The sequence below is a fragment of the Acomys russatus genome, chromosome 3, assembly GCF_903995435.1.
Source record: "Acomys russatus chromosome 3, mAcoRus1.1, whole genome shotgun sequence".
Taxonomy (NCBI): Eukaryota; Metazoa; Chordata; class Mammalia; order Rodentia; family Muridae; genus Acomys; species Acomys russatus.
The window spans coordinates 39,187,736-39,209,575 of NC_067139.1; the positions used below are offsets into that span (position 1 = coordinate 39,187,736).

Genomic DNA, 21,840 nt, shown 5'->3' on the forward strand with positions numbered 1-21,840 from the left:
CCTGGCTCCTGCTCGCTGTGAACACTTCTTCCCAGCTGAGTAGTGCTGAGGTAAACACCATGGAGGTCAAACTGCTTTGTCCTTAGATTCCAGTATCTCCCCTTGATGAGCCATTTCTCCAGAAGCAGGGGCCAGCTGGGGCCTTGTTATACAGGCTGAGGACTGCCCAGAGGACCTGTCACTTGCAGTGGCTGGAAAACTGAGGTGCCAGGTTTCTCAGGCCTTCCTACAGACATGGAGCCCTCTTGGTCCCAGCTGCTGCCCTGGTGGCTGATGCTGGACTTCTAGCTTGTCTAGAAGACAAGCTCTGGAACTGATGATGGGTCTGGAGAAAGACTGAGATGGGAGGCACCGTACCTGGACACCCGGCATGGGATGCGCAGCTCTAGGGGGAGGCTGGAGGGACTTGGGAATGGGATGGGCAATCCCATTTCCCACCTTACAAAAAGATTCTGTGTCAGCAGATACCTATCAGCCTTTAGAATTTCAGTTCTGTGGAGCGCTTGCAATGCTGCAGGTCCAAGGCTGGCTACCTTATCTTGGGCTATCTCTAGCCCTCCGGACAACAGTTCTTTGGCCACCTTCGTGTCAGGACTAGCATCTTTTGACAATAGATAAAACCCTTTTAGCAACTATTAACTTAGCAGACCACTAGCTTCTGCCAACCCAGAAGCTCAGGTAGCATCTCGAGCCTGTCGAAAGCTTCCCCCATCTCGCTGTACCTGCCTCTGTGATATACGCACCTATGCTTATAAACTTGTTTTGATTGTTCTATAAAACGATACTGCTCCCATGTTGGGACATGGAATTTGGGATAGCCTAAATCTGTGTTCCTGGGCCATGATCACTCAAAAATGGCTCAGGAACCAACTATCTCTTATTTCCTTTAAGATGAGAGCTGTGGTTTTTGTGTGGACACAAAAGCTCAGATACATCCAATGACTTGGCTAATGGCTATTAGCTAGGAACACCTGTCAGGATGTAAATTTGGCTCCACCATACCTATTTACTAGACTCAGCTCAGTGCTACTGGTGGCCTCTAGGAGACACCTTGTTCTTCGGAGGGAGGAGGGGTTAGGGATCTTTTGCACACAGGCTGAATGAGATCTGTCTCTATCTTCTTGGGCGTGGAGTGGGGCATGGTGTCATCGTGCTATCCTGCCTCTGGCTAGCTGGAACCCCCAAAGCAGCCATGTGTCTCCTGCTTCTTGCCTCCTGCTCTGGCTGCAGAGGCACACCCTCCTGCTCTGGCTGCAGAGGCACACCCTCCTGCTCTGGCTGCAGAGGCACACCCTCCTGCCCTGGCTGCAGAGGCACACCCTCCTGCTCTGGCTGTAGAGACACACCCTCCTGCTCTGGCTATAGAGGCACAGCCTCCTGCCCTGGCTGCAGAGGCACACCCTCCCGCCCTGGCTGCAGAGGCACACCCTCCTGCTCTGGCTGCAGAGACACACCCTCCTGCTCTGGCTATAGAGACACACCCTCCTGCTCTGGCTGCAGAGGCACACCCTCCTGCTCTGGCTGCAGAGGCACACCCTCCTGCTCTGGCTATAGAGGCACACCCTCCTGCCCTGGCTGCAGAGGCACACCCTCCTGCCCTGGCTATAGAGGCACACCCTCCTGCTCTGGCTGCAGAGGCACAGCCTCCTGCCCTGGCTGCAGAGGCACACCCTCCTGCTCTGGCTGCAGAGGCACACCCTCCTGCTCTGGCTATAGAGACACACCCTCCTGCCCTGGCTGCAGAGGCACACCCTCCTGCCCTGGCTGCAGAGGCACACCCTCCTGCCCTGGCTGCAGAGGCACACCCTCCTGCTCTGGCTGCAGAGGCACACCCTCCTGCCCTGGCTGCAGAGGCACACCCTCCTGCTCTGGCTGTAGAGGCACACCCTCCTGCTCTGGCTATAGAGACACACCCTCCTGCCCTGGCTGCAGAGGCACACCCTCCTGCCCTGGCTGCAGAGGCACACCCTCCTGCCCTGGCTGCAGAGGCACACCCTCCTGCTCTGGCTGCAGAGGCACACCCTCCTGCCCTGGCTGCAGAGGCACACCCTCCTGCTCTGGCTGTAGAGGCACACCCTCCTGCTCTGGCTATAGAGACACACCCTCCTGCCCTGGTTGCAGAGGCACACCCTCCTGCCCTGGCTGCAGAGACACACCCTCCTGCTCTGGCTATAGAGACACACCCTCCTGCTCTGGCTGCAGAGGCACACCCTCCTGCTCTGGCTGCAGAGGCACACCCTCCTGCTCTGGCTATAGAGACACACCCTCCTGCTCTGGCTATAGAGGCACACCCTCCTGCTCTGGCTGCAGAGGCACACCCTCCTGCTCTGGCTATAGAGACACACCCTCCTGCCCTGGCTGCAGAGGCACACCCTCCTGCTCTGGCTATAGAGACACACCCTCCTGCCCTGGCTGCAGAGGCACACCCTCCTGCCCTGGCTATAGAGGCACACCCTCCTGCTCTGGCTGCAGAGGCACACCCTCCTGCTCTGGCTGTAGAGGCACACCCTCCTGCCCTGGCTGCAGAGGCACAGCCTCCTGCTCTGGCTGCAGAGGCACACCCTCCTGCCCTGGCTGCAGAGGCACACCCTCCTGCTCTGGCTATAGAGGCACACCCTCCTGCCCTGGCTGCAGAGGCACACCCTCCTGCTCTGGCTGCAGAGGCACACCCTCCTGCTCTGGCTATAGAGGCACACCCTCCTGCCCTGGCTATAGAGGCACACCCTCCTGCTCTGGCTGCAGAGACACACCCTCCTGCCCTGGCTGCAGAGGCACACCCTCCTGCTCTGGCTATAGAGGCACACCCTCCTGCCCTGGCTATAGAGGCACACCCTCCTGCTCTGGCTGCAGAGGCACACCCTCCTGCCCTGGCTATAGAGGCACACCCTCCTGCCCTGGCTATAGAGGCACAGCCTCCTGCCCTGGCTGTAGAGGCACACCCTCCTGCCCTGGCTGCAGAGGCACACCCTCCTGCTCTGGCTGCAGAGGCACAGCCTCCTGCCCTGGCTGCAGAGGCACACCCTCCTGCCCTGGCTGCAGAGGCACACCCTCCTGCTCTGGCTGCAGAGGCACACCCTCCTGCCCTGGCTGCAGAGGCACACCCTCCTGCCCTGGCTGCAGAGGCACAGCCTCCTGCCCTGGCTGCAGAGGCACACCCTCCTGCCCTGGCTGCAGAGACACACCCTCCTGCTCTGGCTGCAGAGGCACACCCTCCTGCCCTGGCTGCAGAGGCACAGCCTCCTGCCCTGGCTGCAGAGGCACACCCTCCTGCCCTGGCTGCAGAGGCACACCCTCCTGCTCTGGCTGCAGAGGCACACCCTCCTGCCCTGGCTATAGAGACACACCCTCCTGCTCTGGCTGCAGAGGCACACCCTCCTGCTCTGGCTGCAGAGGCACACCCTCCTGCCCTGGCTGCAGAGGCACACCCTCCTGCTCTGGCTGCAGAGGCACAGCCTCCTGCCCTGGCTGCAGAGACACACCCTCCTGCTCTGGCTGCAGAGACACACCCTCCTGCTCTGGCTGCAGAGACACACCCTCCTGCTCTGGCTGCAGAGGCACACCCTCCTGCCCTGGCTGCAGAGGCACACCCTCCTGCCCTGGCTGCAGAGACACACCCTCCTGCTCTGGCTGCAGAGACACACCCTCCTGCTCTGGCTGCAGAGGCACACCCTCCTGCCCTGGCTGCAGAGGCACACCCTCCTGCCCTGGCTGCAGAGGCACACCCTCCTGCTCTGGCTGCAGAGGCACACCCTCCTGCCCTGGCTGCAGAGACACACCCTCCTGCTCTGGCTGCAGAGGCACACCCTCCTGCCCTGGCTGCAGAGACACACCCTCCTGCTCTGGCTGCAGAGACACACCCTCCTGCTCTGGCTGCAGAGGCACAGCCTCCTGCTCTGGCTGCAGAGGCACACCCTCCTGCCCTGGCTGCAGAGGCACAGCCTCCTGCTCTGGCTGCAGAGGCACAGCCTCCTGCTCTGGCTGCAGAGGCACACCCTCCTGCCCTGGCTGCAGAGGCACACCCTCCTGCCCTGGCTGCAGAGGCACACCCTCCTGCTCTGGCTGCAGAGGCACACCCTCCTGCCCTGGCTGCAGAGGCACACCCTCCTGCTCTGGCTGCAGAGGCACACCCTCCTGCTCTGGCTGCAGAGGCACACCCTCCTGCCCTGGCTGCAGAGGCACATCCTCCTGCCCTGGCTGCAGAGGCACACCCTCCTGCCCTGGCTGCAGAGGCACACCCTCCTGCCCTGGCTGCAGAGGCACACCCTCCTGCTCTGGCTGCAGAGGCACACCCTCCTGCCCTGGCTGCAGAGGCACACCCTCCTGCCCTGGCTGCAGAGGCACACCCTCCTGCTCTGGCTGCAGAGGCACACCCTCCTGCCCTGGCTGCAGAGGCACACCCTCCTGCTCTGGCTGCAGAGGCACACCCTCCTGCTCTGGCTGCAGAGGCACAGGAGACCAGGGAACTTGCCTTCCTTTTAGCCGGGTTTGAAAGCTACAGATCTGGTTCTCCAGTTTTTAGTTGTGGCAGCCTAGGGGCTTCCGTAGCAGTGTAGGAGAGTCGGGGCTCTGACTCACGAGAGACATCAGATGGAAGAGATCTGCTGATGAATTCTCTTTCTGAGATGGGCCGTGTCCAGCTTCTCTCCTTGGAGAGGTCTCTTGCGCCCAGGGTAGAACCTATGCTCACGTTTCACACCCCCCACTTCTCACCCACCGAGCCGGCAGACTTCCAATCCTGTGTTTTTCCAGGTGTCTTCCTTCCCCTGTATTATAGCGCTCTGGACCTAACAGCATGCTGGCATCAGAGGTTAGTCAGGTTGTATTACTAAGTAATACAGGCTAAGCCTCATATTGCTGTAATAGTCACACTGGCAAGCCCCTTACCCCCATGTATTTCATATTTTCTGGGTTACCCCATTACCTTGAATCCTCACACTATTGTCACAAAGCAGGCATTATTATTGTTACCCTTATTGTGGTTTGAATGAGAAATGTTCCTCAGAGGCTTAACTGGTCCCCAGCTGGTAGCACTGTGAGGGTAGGAGTGAGGGTAGCAGAGCCTCACTGAAGGAAGTACACATTTAGGGTGGGCTTGGAGAGTTCACGCCCCACCCTACTCCCAGTTCCATTTCTCCACCTTTTGTGTGTGGCTGAAGATGTGAGATCTCTTGGTTTATTGATCCATCTGCCTGCTGCTATGCCTCTCCTGCTATTATGGATCTCCCTCCTCCTCTTGATACCCCTCCCCAACTTGAAACTGTAAACCCAGAGCAACGCACTGTTTCTTCCTTAAGTTGCTTTTGTTAATGGTATTTCCTTACAGCAACAGAAAAGCTACTAATATATCCCCATTTTTAAAATGTAGAAATGGCTGGGTGTGGTGGTGCACATCTTTAATGTCAGCACTCAGGAGGCAGAGGCAGGTAGATCTCTGTGAGTTCAAGGCTGATCTCATCTACATCAGCAGTTTCAGGCCAGCCAGAGCTACACAGTGGCAAAGTGAGAATTTAACTACTTTGTCCTTCTAATTTCAGAACCACGACCTTAAACTACTTAGAACAAAACTCACATCAATTTCAAGGGAACCTGAGTTCTGCAAGAAGCCACATGCACGAGGTCCCCCGAGGGTTCCGAAAGCCCAGAGAGGGTCCCCAGAAGCCCGGAGGAGAGGCCCTCAGGAATGGAGCATGCTGGGACACTCACGTGGTAAACGCTGGGTTGTACTTTGCACCACGATAGTAGGAGTACAGGTTGAACATTCCGATCATGAAGGCCACAAACACCATGATAAAAATGACCATGAACTTGAAGATGTCTTTCACAGTTCTTCCCAGGGAGATCTGCAAGGGCCCGAAGCTCTCGTTGGCCGGCAGGATGTAGGCGATCCGAGAGAAGCTGAGCACGACTGCTATGGCGTAGAGCCCTTCTGAGATGATCTGGGGGTCTGAAGGCCACCACTTGTCCCTGGCTGAAAGAAAACAGTCTGTGTTACTCACCGAGGGATGGGGTCTGCTCTGGAAGAGCATGCAGTTAGGCATCCTTAAAGACTGGCTTTTATTATTTTATGTCTGTGTGTGCAGGTACCCAAGAAGGGTGGAGGGGCCTCAGAACCCTTCACGCTTGTGAACACTTGAGTGGGTGCTAGGAGTTGGAGTTGGGCTCAGTCTCCTTTGATGATCAGCAAGTGCTTTTTTTTTTTTTTTTTTTTTTTTTAAACTGATAAGCCATCTCTCCAGCTGCAGTCAGGTGCCTCTAGCTTTCTCTAATCTCCTGTCACCTCTGCCCTTAGGTAGTCCCAGCACACAGACGATGCTGCACTTTTGGAATGAGCTGTCTCACCTGCCTAGAGCTTCACTTCCGATCTGAGTCATTCGCAGTCATCCTTCAAGACTCTGTTAAGGAATGACGTCTTTCCAGAAGCTGCCTGCAAGTCCTGTAGGCTCGGTGGGGTTCCCATTCTTCTGGGAGCCCCCACGGTGCCCCATGCACATCTGTCATGACAAATGCTGCAAGGCTCATAATTATGTTCCCTTCCTTCACCCACAGGAGCTGGGCTACTCACTGGGGAAGCATCAGAAGGTGGTGGCCCTGGAATCAGTCAACTGGCTTTCTTGAGCCACACTGTTCCCACGTGTTCAGGACAGATAGTCTCATCAGCCTTAAAGAACGGTGGCCTTTAAGCCACACACGCAAAGAGCTCTGAACAGGGTCTGGTGCAGCAGACACTGCTTAATGCCCATGAAGTGACTAAACACACTTCTAACCACAAATTCACATAGCCACAAGTCAGACCAAATCAGCTTCTGGGGGACCAGGAATCTGAAGGGTTTGCCTGAGAGTACAATCTTGCTCTCCCCTGCCTCCCCTAGAAGGTGTGTGCTGGCAGCTTTTCTCCCAGACTGAGCTAGGGTCTCCAAGCTCCAACCAGTCATACAGGTTTGCCATAGTGGTACTGGAAGGGTGCTGCTGCTGTTTACCGGTGAGCCCTGGGGCCTGAGCTGCCTCACAGGCATTCTTGTAGCCAAGTGAACCAGCGGGGGCCCCTGCTACAGGCCTAACATTTAAGGAGCTGCCCACTTAGGTGCCAGGACAAATAGAGAGTCTCAGGGGAGGGCTCCTGTACCTCCCTCCAGCATGGTTCCTGCTTCTTACAGTGACCGGGTAAGTATTGAACATCCTTGTAACACTGCACAGGCTGCACCACGCAGTGAAAACTGCCCTGCTGACAAAGCCGACAGCATCCCTGTTGGGAAGTGCTGAATGAAGCTTAAATGAGAAACATTGAGAAACTTAAATTAGCCCTCACACTAAATTAGCTGTGATTTTCACAACAGCCCCGTAGAGCAGATATTACTATTGCCATTTTAAAGATTGGATTTGGGGGTATGGGGTCCTTTTCAGAGGCAGTAAGTGCAAATAGAAAGCGCATCCCACGGCAGATCTCAGGACCCCAGGGGAGATGGATGGGGAGGAGTTTCCTTCTTTACTTTCAAAGCCAGGCTCGGTTAAATAATTATGGTAGAGAGAAACCGTTAGAAAGGGAAGCTGAGCAACCAGTTTCATGTAGCGCATTCTGAATTACACTTGGAATATAAGAACATACACTCTGTGCTCTTGCCAAGGTCAGAATTCAGAAGCCCAAGAAAGGCATGTCGGAACCAAGTGTGTGTTTTCTAAACTATCTGCTGCCCTCTATGGACAAATAACACACTTGAATGTTACGAAATTAGAAGTGGATCCTAGTGTTAAGCAGACACCAAGATGAATTTCTTTTAAAAAGCCACCTACAGTTCTTCACCTTCAACCCCAGCGGTAACAGTAAAAACTGCTCCTAGGTAGATGTAGCTACTGGAGCTACTGGAGGCTGAGGCTGGACTTCCGGTGCACATGAGTCGGTCTGAATGAGCTTGTCACAGCTGTAGTGGGTATAAAACAAAATGCACCATGTGAGTCACATAAAGGGACTTTCATCTTGGAGGCGTTTCCACCAGAAAAGCACCTTTTCACAACCTGGAAAAAAACCCCAACAAACCAAAAACCCGAGAGCCTACTTTTTGATACTGAAATGTTGTAAGACTTGACTGCAAGTTCTGCCACAAGAGGGCGCTCATGCCCCACAGCCGGAGCATATGTGCGCAACAAGAGCCAGGGAGTGTTTCCAAGGACCCAAGGTGAACCAGAAAAGGCAAGGACAGTAATGTGCTGTGAGCTGATCTGGGACTTAGTACAGCTCACAAAGGAATAGGAGTCAACATGGGACAACCCTGCAGCCTGTTTCAAAACATTAAGAGGAATATGCCCATCTTTCCTTGAGGAACTTAGGCAGCAAAGATGACAAAACATACACCGTTCAAGAAAAATCCAAATTTGTAAACACCAACAAATGCTAGGAATAGAGGCCAGGAAGCAATGACGGTAACAGAAGTCTGCTCATCTTTTACCACATTTGCATTATGTGGAGAGTTTGTTAAAGATCATGGTTCTACCTGATCACGGATAGTCTGTGGCTTGAAGGGCCATTTGCTTTTATCTATCAGGAGTGACATTTGACATCTGCATCCTTTAAATGTGTTCTACTAATTCATACTTACTAAGCACCAGCTACCTTTTACCACCACCACACCAGCACCACCACCACACCACCAGGACCAACACCAGCACTGTCACCACCAGGACCAGCACCAGCACTGTCACCACGACAAGCAGCACCACCATACCACTAACACGAACTCCACACTACTCCTTACCCTGCCATCAGTCTCTTTTACAACCTGGAATACAGTGTTTGACAATTTTTTTTAAATGGCCAAAGAGGTAGTATTGATAATAACTGTTACCACCTAGTGAACTTTTACTATTTTCATGGATAATGTAAATATCTTCACTCTGCATTATTTTATTTATCCCAAAACAAACCTTTTGATGTAAGAGTTTTTAATGCTCATTTTACACATGAGAAAGTGGAGACACAAAAGTTAAAAAACAAAGCAGCAAAGTAATTACAAAACTAGGTCTTTCTGACTCTAGGACTTCCTAATTTTAAAGAGCACTTCTCTTCCGGAGGACCCAGGTTCAATTCCCAGCATTCATGTGATCACTCACAACCTTCTGTGACTACAGTTCAAGGGGTCCAGTGCCCTCTCCTGGCTTCTGCTGGCAGCAGGTATTTATGTGCACAGACATATATGTACACAAAACATCCATACACACAAAATAAAGCAAACAGGCTATTATTTCCAATTAACCAAAGGCCAGGATTTTCTCGTATACAAAACAGTATTGTATTTCTGGTAATATTGTAAGAGTCCTAATGAGGTAGATAGAAAGACAGAAGACTTTAAGAGGACAAAGGAAGGGAAAAGAACCCCTTATTGTGGGGTCTAGTTAAAATCTGAGTCAAGAATCCCAGCACAATTAAAGCATTAGGTGTGCCAACATAAGGCCACATACCTAGAATCTGATGGAATCTGATGGAAGAGAAAGTGGGGAATAGTCTTGAACTCATTGGCACAGGAAAAACCCTCCGAACAGAACACTGTTAGTACAGTCACTGAGATCAGCAATTACTAAATGTGACCTCATGAAGCTGAGAAGCTTCTGTCTGGTAAATGACATTTGGTCAAAGCAGTAGACTGCAGAATGGGAAAAGATGTTTACCAATTATGCATCTGATAGAGGGTTGCTATCTAAAATATAAAATATATAAAGAACTAAAAACAAGCAGACACAGAGAAAACAAATAACCCAATTAAAAATGGCGTACCCAACTATGTGGAGAGTTATCAAAAAGATGAAACACAAATGGTTGGGAACGCTTAAAGAAATGCTTGACATCCTTAGTCACCAGGGACATGCAAATCAGAGCTTCTTTGAGATTTCATCTTACATTTGTCAGAGTGGCCAAGATCAATAGAAGGAATGGCAGCTCACGCTGACAGGGATGCGGGGTAAGGGGAACTCTCAGGCACTGCTGGTGGGAGTGCAGACTACCACAACCACTACGGAAACCAGTGTGGTGTTTCTTCAGTAATCTGGGGATTGATCTACCTCAAGATCCAGCTGTACCACTCTTGGACATATACCCAAAGGATGCTTCATCTTGCCACAGAGACGCTTGCTCAGACATGACCATTGCTGCTCTACTTATAATAGCCAGAAACTGGAAATAACATAAATGTTCCTCAACAGATTAATGGATAACGAAAACATGGCACATTTACACAATGGAGGATGACTCGGCTGTTGAAAGAACAAAATAATGAAATCTGAAAACAAATGGGATGGAGATACAAAAAAAATCATTCTGAGTGAGGTAACCTAGGTCCAAAAAGAAAAATATGGAATGTACGGTCTTATATGTAGAAGTTATCTTTTAAGCTTGGGTAGAGGCTGTGGCAGCATGAACAGAGCCTGCACAGGTCCAAGCCAGATGGAGTCCCAGCACCGAGAAGGGGACCTAGATAAAAGCCCCCCCCCCATACCCAACACAGAAGCTATCTCCAATTGACAAGGAAAAATCATTTTTCCCCCAGTGGAGTCTCACTGGGTATACAAACCACACTAAAGGGCAGGCCTCGTGCCCAGCCTTAGACGGTCAAAACAATGTTATTTTTGGAGATGTTTTGTCCTTATAATGCTCTGTTTTTTTTTTTTTTTAAACATCACAAGTCTTCTGTTTAAATATAGTTTCTGATTATATGTTTTTAAGAATTTGTGTGTGTGTGTGTTTCTTGGGTCTTTTCTTTCTGTTTGTTTTATTCTGGCTTGGTTGGTCTATTTATTTGCTTATTTGTTTTCTTGAGAGAGGGGGCACATGGAATTGGACTGGTGGGAGGAGGCTAGGGATGATCAGAATGTACTGTATATAGAAATTTTTTTTCAACCAAACCAAAACCAAACCCCATTAAGTATGGCTGTAGCCACCTGCATAAAATCTGCACAAGTTCAAGTCAGTCAACACTGTAGCATGGAAGGGGAAGGGTTCATGAGCCCCCCCATCCCCCCACTAGCTCAGGGGCTATGGACAGTTCATGGCTTCTAGGAGGGAGAGTCTGTTTTCCTTATGGATGTGGCCCCCATTGGTTGACCATACCCCAGTGGATGGTCTCCCCACCTCCTTGCCCAGGAATTTATGGGTAGCACAACTGGAATAGATGGGATTTTTTTTTTTTTTAAAGCAAAGGACACAAACTCTGGGGGAATTTTTGGGGAAGAAAGAGTTAGAGGGAGGCTTGGGGTGAATGTGATCAAAATATATTGCTAAAATTCTCAAAGAATTAATAAAATATTTAAAACATTAGCTGTGGAGGCTGTCTGCATTCTTCCTAAACAAATATATTTCTAAACAATGAATGCTAAAATAGCAATGATGCATGGGTTCTGCCTTTGAGTTCTGCCTTACTGCTTTCCGAAGTATAGACCTGGAAATTTCTGGGAATCTCACAAATAAGATGCTAAAGTTATAGTAAAAAAAAAAAAAAAAAAAGGAAACCACAATTTAATTCCATTATGTGACTCTTGGAGCCTATAGTTTTACCTTAGCAGCCGAGATCCCTTCCCACACAGCCCCAGGAACCAGCCTATGACCTTGTTTATGCTCATTAGCAACCCTTCCAAATACAACTTCTGAAGCCACCAAAATTGTGTGTGTGCATCATGTGTGCATGTACACAAACACGCACAGCTACTGTAAAGAAAAGCAGCTCTTTTGAGACCCTTACACCGGCATTTGGGTGCCTGATATTTTTTTTTCCTAAATATCTCTCTCCCGTAATGCCCATACTCAAAACTATATAATAATTTCTTCTTTAAAACTGAATTATTAGCATATTAATTATACATAATAACGGCCTCATCTTAATATTTTACACATGTATATTATGTACTTTGATCATGTTCACCCACTGCCCTCTCTTGTTTTCCTGTTACTCATACTGATCCCTCAGCCTTCCACGCTAGACCCTCTTCCACTTTCATGTCTTTTGGGCGTGGGTGGGTGATCCAATGAGCTTAATTAGAGTTGCTTACAAAAATCTCTTCTTAATGAACCCCAACTCTCATTTTTTTTTTTTTTTTTTTTTTTAGAGACAGGGTTTCTCTGTGTAGCCTTGGCTGTCCTGGACTTACTTTGTAGACCAGGCTGGCCTCGAACTCACAGCAATCCACCTGCTTCTGCCTCCTGAGTGCTGGGATTAAAAGTGTGCACCACCACCACGGGGCTCCCAACTCTCATTTGTAATGACTCATTCTGACATTATTTTCTGCAGGGCAGTCAAGGATCCCAGCATCACCTGAGTAGAGGTCTCTGTAGAAGCCCTCAGACTTCTTAGAGGCAGCATCCTTAAACTGTGTTACCAGCTTCTCTGAAACCCGTTTCAAATCTGTATGCTCAATATGTTGATGTCTCTTGTAAGAACCTATCTCACCGTGAGAAAGAATGTTGAACTAAGACAGACCTTCCTTACCTTTGTGCAGAACAGGGGATCTAGTATGTAAAGAAAATTTTCAGTATATTCATTCCCCATGTTGGGGGAAAAAAAAAAAGAATTCTTCAAAAACAGATCCAAAAATTCAACGAAAATGCTCCAAGAACCTGTCCCAAACAAAGCCATGCTTCCAAACACTAAAGACCATTTCTAAACCACGAATTAACTCCACATTCTGTAAGCGCCGTAGGCACAGACAGATTTGGGGGGCACCTGTGGGCTCTGCCCTGGCAGGTTCCAAATGACAAGTCCTGGGATCAGGCTAAGCGGCCCCTGTAACTCACCGTAGGTGAAGTATGCCACTTCCGGCGGAAGTGAGACGTTGTGCAGCGTTACATCCTGCACGTACTGGTCCACGTACAGCTGGGCCTCGCTGGCCTTGAGGAAGGCCATGAACCTCGCAGTGAAGGAGGCCACGAAGATGGACAGCATGCCGAAATCCAGTAGGTTCCACAGGTGCAGCACGTACTCCCGCGGCCCCTCCTCCCAGATTTCCTTGCATTCGGACCAGATCATTCCTGTAGGAGAAGGCCAGGACAATCTTTTGAGTTTCCCTGGCAGACAGCAAGGGAACTAGGTAGAAACAAACAAACAAACAAACAAACAAGCAAGCAAACAAACAAAAGTCAGCTCTGTGGGGATAATTAGAGACAGACAGATAGGAACACCTTCAAAAACATACTCATGAGTTCCTGCGACTCGGAGGAGACAGGTCTTTGTCCCTGACCTTATGAAATACAGGAACCATCTCTGAAAGTGGAGAGCGGGTTCCCACCCACGGACGGACTGTTGAGGCGGTATATGGGCGCTAAGGGTGCAGAACGCATATGCTTTAATGCGGAGGAGTCATAGATTAGCAATGAAAGGAACTAAGGTTGGGGAAATTCTGAAGGTCCCACCTGGGATGCAGAATTAGGTTTCCCCAAGGTACAGAGACTCCTGTTTCCGTGGTTGTTTGGTAAACTAAACTCAGTTATTGGATCTCCTCAGCTTTTCCTTTAAATTACCAATCGGCTTTTAAAGATACCCCCACTATTACACAGTGAGCAATGTACAGGTAGAGGTATTTGAACACACGTTACAGGTCCCTCCACTCCTCTTCCAAGACAGCCTTGTGAGATGGCCTAGGCCAGTGGTTCCCAACCTTCCTAAAATGCTGCCCTTTAATACAGCTCCTTGAAGGAGAGAAACCTGTTCTTTAGGATCCCAAGTGTGGGATCGGAACAGTCTAGTGAGAGAGCAGGTGATGTTAATTCACTAGAAGAGCAGCCACCTCGTGCAGGAGCTTAATTGCTACCAGATGAAAAAGATCCTGTGAACAGACTCTGGGAGGAGATAGATCTATAAATGAGCCCAGAACTGGTATCGGAGCGGATTGGAGACTTGGGATAGATTTGGCTATTCATCGCTGCCCTTCAAGATGCTCCTAGAGAAAAACGCTCGAGGGCTCAAGGGAAGGCTTCAGAGCTCCGCTCCTGCTGAGGCTCTGGGGTCTGGTTACCCCCGGTTCCAGTGGAAGAAATCCTATGGCTCCTGACCAGAGAATCGTTCCTTAGGACTGATATCCTTAAGGTTTTGTTGTTGCGTCAATTAATCCTCATTTCCTACTGCTTTGGTTAATTGGGTTATAATTGACGTAGACTTGGTTAATAAGTTGTTAATAAAATATTTTGGTTAAGAAAATTGAGTCTACAGTTCCTTGCATTGTGGTGACCCCCAGCCATAAAATTATTGTCGTTGCTAACTGTAATTTTCTACTGTATGAATCTATATCTGTGTTTTCCTATGGTCTGAGGTGACCCTGTGTAAGGGTCCTTTGAGCCCCCAAAGGGATCAGGACCCACAGGTTGAGAACCACTGGCCTAGGCTAATCCTTTGGTATAAAGGCTAGACCCATTACTATCTAGTACTGTGGCCACCTTGGAAATGTCCACACTATTTACCATTCCTACTTTTAAGAGTTTTAAAGTGAAATTCCCACCATGCAGAGAAACTGCAGCTAGTGACTATTCTGCTAATGCCAGAAATGTCACTTACCCCAAGCTGGCACACCCATCCCTCCAACCCTCACTGGCTCCCATCGCCCATGACTCCTTGTTATATTCCTGACTCCTCTGGCTGACAAATGCACGGCATCACCACGTGTGTGCAGATCCTCCTCTGATGGGCTTTCAGTTTCATACCACCCTTCCAAATGTCAGCTCTTCGAGTAGACAGGTCACATGATGTTCATCCACTTCTCTCCTTGACCCCTACAGTGTGTGCGTAATAAACCTCAAGGTAAAACCACACACCAAAGGGTGACTTTTAGAGCTCCCGTGGTCCTTTACTATCTCCTTGTACCCAGCAGAGCAGTCCACACAGTGGCTGCCTGGTTCTGGCCCTGGTCACAGGCAGACTTCTCTCTTGCTTTTCCCCTGACTGAACACCAAGCCCACTGACAGCTGCCCATGTTACAAACACAGGACTCTCTGGGGGATACAGCTGCTGGAAAAGCCCGGAGTCAGAGATGATGCTGGCAGTGGCATTGGTGGTGGCTCTGTCCTCCAGAGTGTGGCTGCCTTGGTCTCAGTCCCACCTCAGAGCACTGGAGAGTGAGGGGCTGCTTGCCTTCTGTCTTCAGAGACCTTGCCCAGGGACTGTTTTGACCAGCACTTGGTGGTGGGAAAGGCTCTTCAAATAAAAAGAATTGAAATATTTTTCCAAGGGAAAAAGTAGTCCGAGAGCAGCTGTCTGAAGAAGGGTCCTGTCTTTGTTTTTGTTTGTTTGTTTGTTTTTGCTGTTGTGTGTGTTTAATTCTTTTTTTTTTTTAATTTCTTCACTTTACATCCCAACTGTAGCTCCCTCCCTCATCTCTTCTGGATGTTGCTGCCTGATCCTTCCCTCCCTCCCTTATACCCTTTCCCTCCCTCCCCTAGTCCTCAGAAAGGGGGAGCCCTCCTCCCCTAACATCTGACCTCAGCCTATCAAGTCTCACCTGGCAAGGCTGCCCCACCATGGGAAAGTGATATGTGTGGGCGCCAGAGTCCACATGAGAAGTAGTCCCTACTCCCCATATTATGAGACTCATAATAAGCAGACTGTGCTGCCTTTCTACCACATCTGCAGAGGGTCTGGATCCACACCCCTCATGGTCCTTGGTTGGTGCATTAGTCTCTGCAGCACTTCCCTTCCTCCACCTGGATTTGTTGGCTCCATTGGTCCCCTTGTAGAGCTCCTGACCCCTCCAGGTCCCTCTGTTCCCCAAATCTCTCATAAGACTCCATGGGCTGTGTGTCTCAGCATCTGCTTAGATCCCCTGCTGGGCGGAGTATTTCAGAGGACCTCCATGGTAGGCTTTCTTCCTGTTCCTTCTCTTCAACTGCTTCCAGTGTCTATTCTTTTTGTCCTTCTGAATGAGAATTAGGCATCCTCCTTAGAGTCCTCCTTGTTATTTAGTTTCTTTAGAGCTGTGTATTGTAGTATGGTTATTCTGTATTATTTGGCTAATATCTGCTTATAAGTGAGTATATACCATGTGTGTCGTTCTGGGTCTGAGTTACCTCACTCAGGATGATCATTTTTAGTTCTGTCCATTTGCCTTCAAATTTCATGATTTCCTTGTTTTTAATAGCTGAGTGGTATTCCATTGTGTAAATGTACCACAGTTTCTTTATCCATTCTTCGGTTGAGGGACATCTAGGTTTTCCAGATTCTGGCTATTATGAATAAAGCTGCAATGAACATAGTAGAGTAAATGTCCTTGTTGTGTGGTGAAGCATCTTTAAGATGTATTCCCAGGAGTGGTACAGCTGGGTCTTGAGGTAGAACTATTCCCAATACTCTGAGAAAGTGCCAGATTGATTTCCAAAGTGATTATACAAGTTTGCACCCCCATCAGCAATGGCACATCCTTGTCAGCATAGGATCCTTTCTTTGTTTGCTGACGGTTGAACTGGAGGTCCCGAAGTGAGAAATGTCCCCATCCTCTCCAGGTCTGTTTCCAAGGCTTTTCACAGCTCTGCTTTTTTTTCTCCTAACAAAGCCACATCTTATGTGTACCCTACCAAACTCCATGCAGTAATGCTGTGCACCATATGTTTCTTAACACTGAAATATACTTTTATCTGCCTATTTAGATGTTTCATTAGAAAACCCTTTACAGGTTGTGAAAAATATGGATTTTAAAATTTACTTTCTCTTCCCCCAGATTAAAATTACCAGTGTCATGGTGGACTTGCTTCTAGCTAGACTTCAGAGAATGGCAAGCTATTGCTTTGGGATCATCAGTTTTAATCTGCAAGCTCTGGGCCCAGGTTCTAGCCTGGCCATTCACTGGCAGTAGTACATGGGGTAAGTCCCTTGATTTTGAGTGTGTTTTGGAGGAACTTCAAACACTAAAAGTTCTATGAATCTGAAATGCAAGTTTTTTTCATTAGGCACCAAAATTACTCCATAGTCAGATGTCCTTGTCAGTCTTCCTAGATTTAATATTAATCACCTAGGTTAATTTAGATTATTCCAAGGCCATAAGTAAAAGTAACATGGGATGAGGGTTTGAGTAGCAGGAATGCCTAATGAAAACCGAAATGTGTGAAATTAAGTACTTCAGTGAGGGAAATTGGGCCTCCTGCTTCCAAGATGCTTGGGTAGGGTATGGCATTATGTTGTAGTTGCGCCCCAGGCCTTTTGCCCCAGCATGTCAGTCAGAGAGATGTTTGGAGCTCAGGGGTCCAAGGGGTAAAGTATGCTTGCTACCTGAAGTTCCTCTAGGCAAAGTTCCCATTCCTCATGAATGCTTGAAACTCAGAGAACAAGGTCACCAGTAATTAAGAAATGTGCTTGGCAGAGAAGGAGGCCTCAGAGGGGATCAGTGTCTTGATGTCCGCAACTTCTGGGGAGTGTTTGCAGTCTGTGGAGAGAGAAAGCCCGGCAGGCAGAAAGGCAGTGGCTCCCTTTCAGGCCTCCCAGGTACTCAGAAGGACTTCCCTTTCAAAGCGTTCTGAGATAGGAATATGTGCATTTCTTAGTCAGAGGCCCTTTCTACTCTACCCCAGGGTCCCACATTTACCTGTCTCTGCAAGTTAATTTCTCACACTTGGGTCAGCACAGAAGGGAAATACACCCAGACTCTCTTTATGCACCCCTAATATGTAAACTCCTTCTCAGTGTTAGCGCTCACTTGCTCTCAGGATCTATTTGCTTGTCAGGCAGGGAGATGATATTACTAATTTCTTAGGAATTCATCTGTGTATTTTATCCCCTCTATTCTGGTCACAGCAGCCAGCAATTGTTTTCCTTCTAGGTGCCCAGCATTTACATATATCACCTGACTCTTCATAATATGCTAATTGACAACTTCTAGAATCATCCCCACCTTTAAAAGGAAATTCTACACAGTTGGCAAGTCAGTGGTCTAAAGGCACACAAGCAGTCTGGGCTCTCTGCCGTGCCCTGTGTCATCCACCATGCCCTGTGTTAGGCACAGGCTTAGGGTGTTTAGTCAGAAACCATCCATTGACCAGATGTTGAGGTCCAGCCACCAAACTGGGCTTAAGACAATCCAGATAATGATAGCCCTTGGTTATAGATATCCGTTTGCCACTTGGCAGTACAGCTGCTATCATGGGCCTGCTTATGGAGACACAGTGATAGAGAGAAGTCAACATAGTCACGGGGGACCAAGCAGAGTGCCTCATGCTGTGTATTTGTAGACCCAGGAAAGGGTGAGTTTATGGAAGTGTGCATGCTCAGTTAAGGAAGGGGAAATTGGTGGTTGGGGGGGGGGGTGTGTTCCAGGTAGTAGCTATGGAGACATGGGAGAACAGGTCAGTCTAGGGCAGTGGTTCTCAAAATTCCCAATGCCTCCACCCTTTAACACAGTTCCTCATATTATGGTGACCCCCAACCATAAGATGATTTCTGCTGCTACTTCATAACTTAATTTTGCTACTGTCATCAATCATATGTAAATAATTTTTGGAGAGAGAGGTTTACCAAAGGGTGGAGACCCCCAGATTGGGAACTGTGCTCTAGGGAACTGTAAGGTACCCAAGCTCAAGGGAGAGTTCTTCTTAGGCTAATGGACTCCAGGCCTTGCTGAGAAGACTGAGGTTTACGCCATGCCCATAGGCAGTCTCAAAACATGAAGAGCAGGGCAGTAACATGCTAGACTTGCTAGAAGAGCCTTTGGTAAGTCATCTGGGTTAATATGTCTGACATCCTGGCCAAATACACATAAGAAGTGTCCCATAAGTGCTCCATAAGAAGAGGGAATTTGTAAAGAGCCAGGAAGAAATCATGGAAACAGGACTGTATGCTTTCCTCTTAACTAACTGCAGCGGTGTGAGTCTAGAGCTGAGACACAGCTGTGTCCTCAGAGAGGGGCCTGAGAACCGAAGCCAGCCAGGTGACAACACAAAGGTGAAAGGGACACCAGGGTGGTTTCCCGACACGCAGTTCCAATTTGCTCCTCTTTTCGGTATTTACATGTGTTTTGCTGCTGCCTTGGCGTTTGCATCTCATCTCATCAATGGGGTGTTCAGCGCTGCTTGCAAGTGTAGGAGAAAATAGTCCCAGGGTTGGAGAGACGACTCAGCAGGTAAGTGACAAGCCTGAAAACCTCTTTCGTCCCCAGGACCTACATGGAAGAAGGAGAGAAGTGACTCCTGCAAGCTGTCACATGTGCACATGTCTGCCCGGCCATGAAAGAATGAATAATAATTGTAATGAAAACAAAGCCAGGTTTTTCTGAGACCAGGGAGAGAAAGTCTTCTACAAAAAGTTCCTAGATGGGGGAGCCACATATTAAGAGAGTCTTCTGGTCTTCATGGCTCTCTGGGACCCACAGTTCTCTGAAGGCATCTCTGTAGATATGCTCTACAGTAGAAAAATCCTCCAAGCTCCTCAGCTGTGTGAAGTTGCTGCTCTAATGTGAAGCCAGGCAACATCTGTTGGCCATCCTCCAGCCTGGTCTGCAGAGCACTCTCCAGAGGCCTTCACTCGGCAGCTCCAGGATTGCATGGCTTACTAGCAAGCTTACCCCTTCTTCTCGGGTGCTTACCGTGTTGTATTCTCTTGGATGCTATTCTCTCTCTCTCTCTCTCTCTCTCTCTCTCTCTCTCTCTCTCTCTCTCTCTCTCTCTCTCTCTCCCCCTCCCTCCCTCCCTCCCTCCCTCCCTCCCTCCTCTCTCTCTCTCTCTCTCTCTCTCTCTCTCTCTCTCTCTCTCTCTCATGCTGTCTTCTTAGGCCCTGTGGCTTTGACTCGCCCCACAGGATCATTCTTCTATTTTGCTGACAGCTTGGCCAAGCATTCCGAGTGACAGAAGAATGCCTTCCTTTCTGATCTTGACTGTCCCACAGAGCATGTTGCAGAAGAGGAACACTTTGCGAAGCACAAGAAGTAAGTTAGAGCACTGCTGTGCCGTGTGACCATTGGAAGACGTCAGATGGCTCTGTGGAGAGGAGGAGTCAGCTACACATTCCTGTGGCTGCAGAAACAGCGAGTCAGGAATATGGCTTGGTCGATGCTATGAGGGGCTATGAGGAAGAAGAGGACTCAGGTTTCTGAGTAGGTTGGCATGTAAAGGCCTTGTCTGCAGAAGACCTGTGAGAGTCTGCAGGTCTAAGTCCATGGTAGACTGCTTGCCTAGTGTATGTGAGGCCTTGGGCTCGGTTACCAGGACCCTTCTAGCACAAAGACCGACAGAAACTGACTCATAGGGGCAAGATTCAAGTAGATCCTTGCAGGAAGAATAGCCTGGGAAAGTTCTCAGAGGCGGAAACAGTCATGGAGGGCAGTGGCGCTGACATGGTGAGTGAGGTGGAAGATGGTGGCAGAGAAACTAGAGAGAGGGTTTGGAGCGCAGGCTGTTGTAACGGGACTAGCTGTCAACATGAGGGAGCTGGATAGCCATGAGCGTTTTGAAGCACAGGGATAAGATGTGATTACAAGCTTAATGGATTACTATCACTCCCGTGCTGAGGCATGGGAGGGGGATGGGCAGAAGCAGGAAATCTGAACAAGACCCTTCCCCTCTCAGTGGTAAGACCCTCCCTCCTCCCTGAAAAGAGTAGGCTGGGCTTGTTCAAGACCCAAGGTTCCTTTCACCTCTAGAGCTGCGCACTTGGCGAGGGCAGTGGTGGTGGTGGCTTGTGTCGTTTTTTATAACCAGCTTGTCCAGTCGTGCATCTGGTATGTCACTGGACAGGAGATCTGTGTGCCTGTGATGGCTGCTGGTTAAAGGCTTTCTTAGCTGTGACAGGGAACAGGAATCCCAGGGCTGCTTCTGCTCTTCCGTGTGTGAGCGGCTCAGAGGCTGGGTGTCGAGGCATGACAGACAGTGCCAAGAACCTTCTGTAGACAGTGCTCCGCTCTTTCAAAGTCATTGCTTGTGCAATAATTAGAGAGCTCCAGCAGGTGTTAGGGCTGGATTACACTAGTCATATTTATGGTGGTTTCCCTAATACCTGGCAAAGTGCCTAGTACCTGATAAAATGCTTAACATTTCCGTGTGTCTATTGAGAAAAGTGATGGCTTAGACAATCCAGCGAAAGCCATCAGCATACTTCCATCACGGTATCAGCCACGTTATTTCTTCACACCCTTAACTTGATCTCTCCTCCTGTTACAACAAGTGGAATGCCCACGCCCCTGGAAAGGCCAGGCCCTGGGCATGACCACCAGATTCCAGTCCTTGTCATCTCCTTAGGAGCTTTGTTTCTAGGTGGCCAAAGCTCAGGACTGAGCATTTTGTGACCCGTCTGCCTCCTGGCTCTCGCCACTCTCTGGGTTCCCCTTTCCCTTCGCTGGACAGGCTCATCTTCATAGAGGTTAACACTGCTGTGCTGATGGCTTGATCCTTAGTCTATCTGTCCACCTTCAAAATCAGAGTGATCTGATAATTTGCTTAAATAGACTGACAGGCTCAAACTTGTTTCTAGCTCCTCCCCCAGTGCCTCTCCTGCAAAGTTCAGATGCACATAGATGTTAACTACTTGACATTTTCTCTTAAGTGTCTAATATACTCTGGTTCTCTGCAGATGGTATAAATCTTTGCCCTTTGGGGGAAAAATCTATAATATATGTCTCAAACTGGAGTCTTCACTTACCTCTCTTTTCCCCTCCATAAGGACCCCCCCCAACTGCTACCCCCCACCCCCTGTCTTTCCTATCCTAGTGAATGACTTTTTTTTTTTAAATACCATTTTGTAAGTGGTGACATTAGAAGCTGTCCCTGACAGGTCTCTTTTTCTCACATCTCACATAGAATTCAGTAGTAAATATTGATTATACCTTCAAAGCATAACCCTGTGGTGCCTGCTCTCACTAACAGTTTGATGCCTAACTTACTGTAGGGGCTTTGTACCTGGCACG

General features: G+C 49.2%; 1 protein-coding gene across 2 annotated transcripts in view; it reads right to left on the bottom strand.

Moving 5' to 3' along the window:
- Positions 1-21,840, bottom strand: part of Trpc7 (transient receptor potential cation channel subfamily C member 7) — a 129,570-nt gene that overhangs the window by 29,782 nt on the left and 77,948 nt on the right. For both annotated transcript variants that reach the window (XM_051172049.1, XM_051172042.1), the window contains 2 exons: positions 12,770-13,003; positions 5,704-5,968 (listed from right to left, as the gene is read on the bottom strand). In XM_051172049.1, the coding sequence (XP_051028006.1) occupies positions 5,704-5,968; positions 12,770-13,003 (499 nt within the window). The remainder of the gene's footprint in view (positions 1-5,703; positions 5,969-12,769; positions 13,004-21,840) is intronic.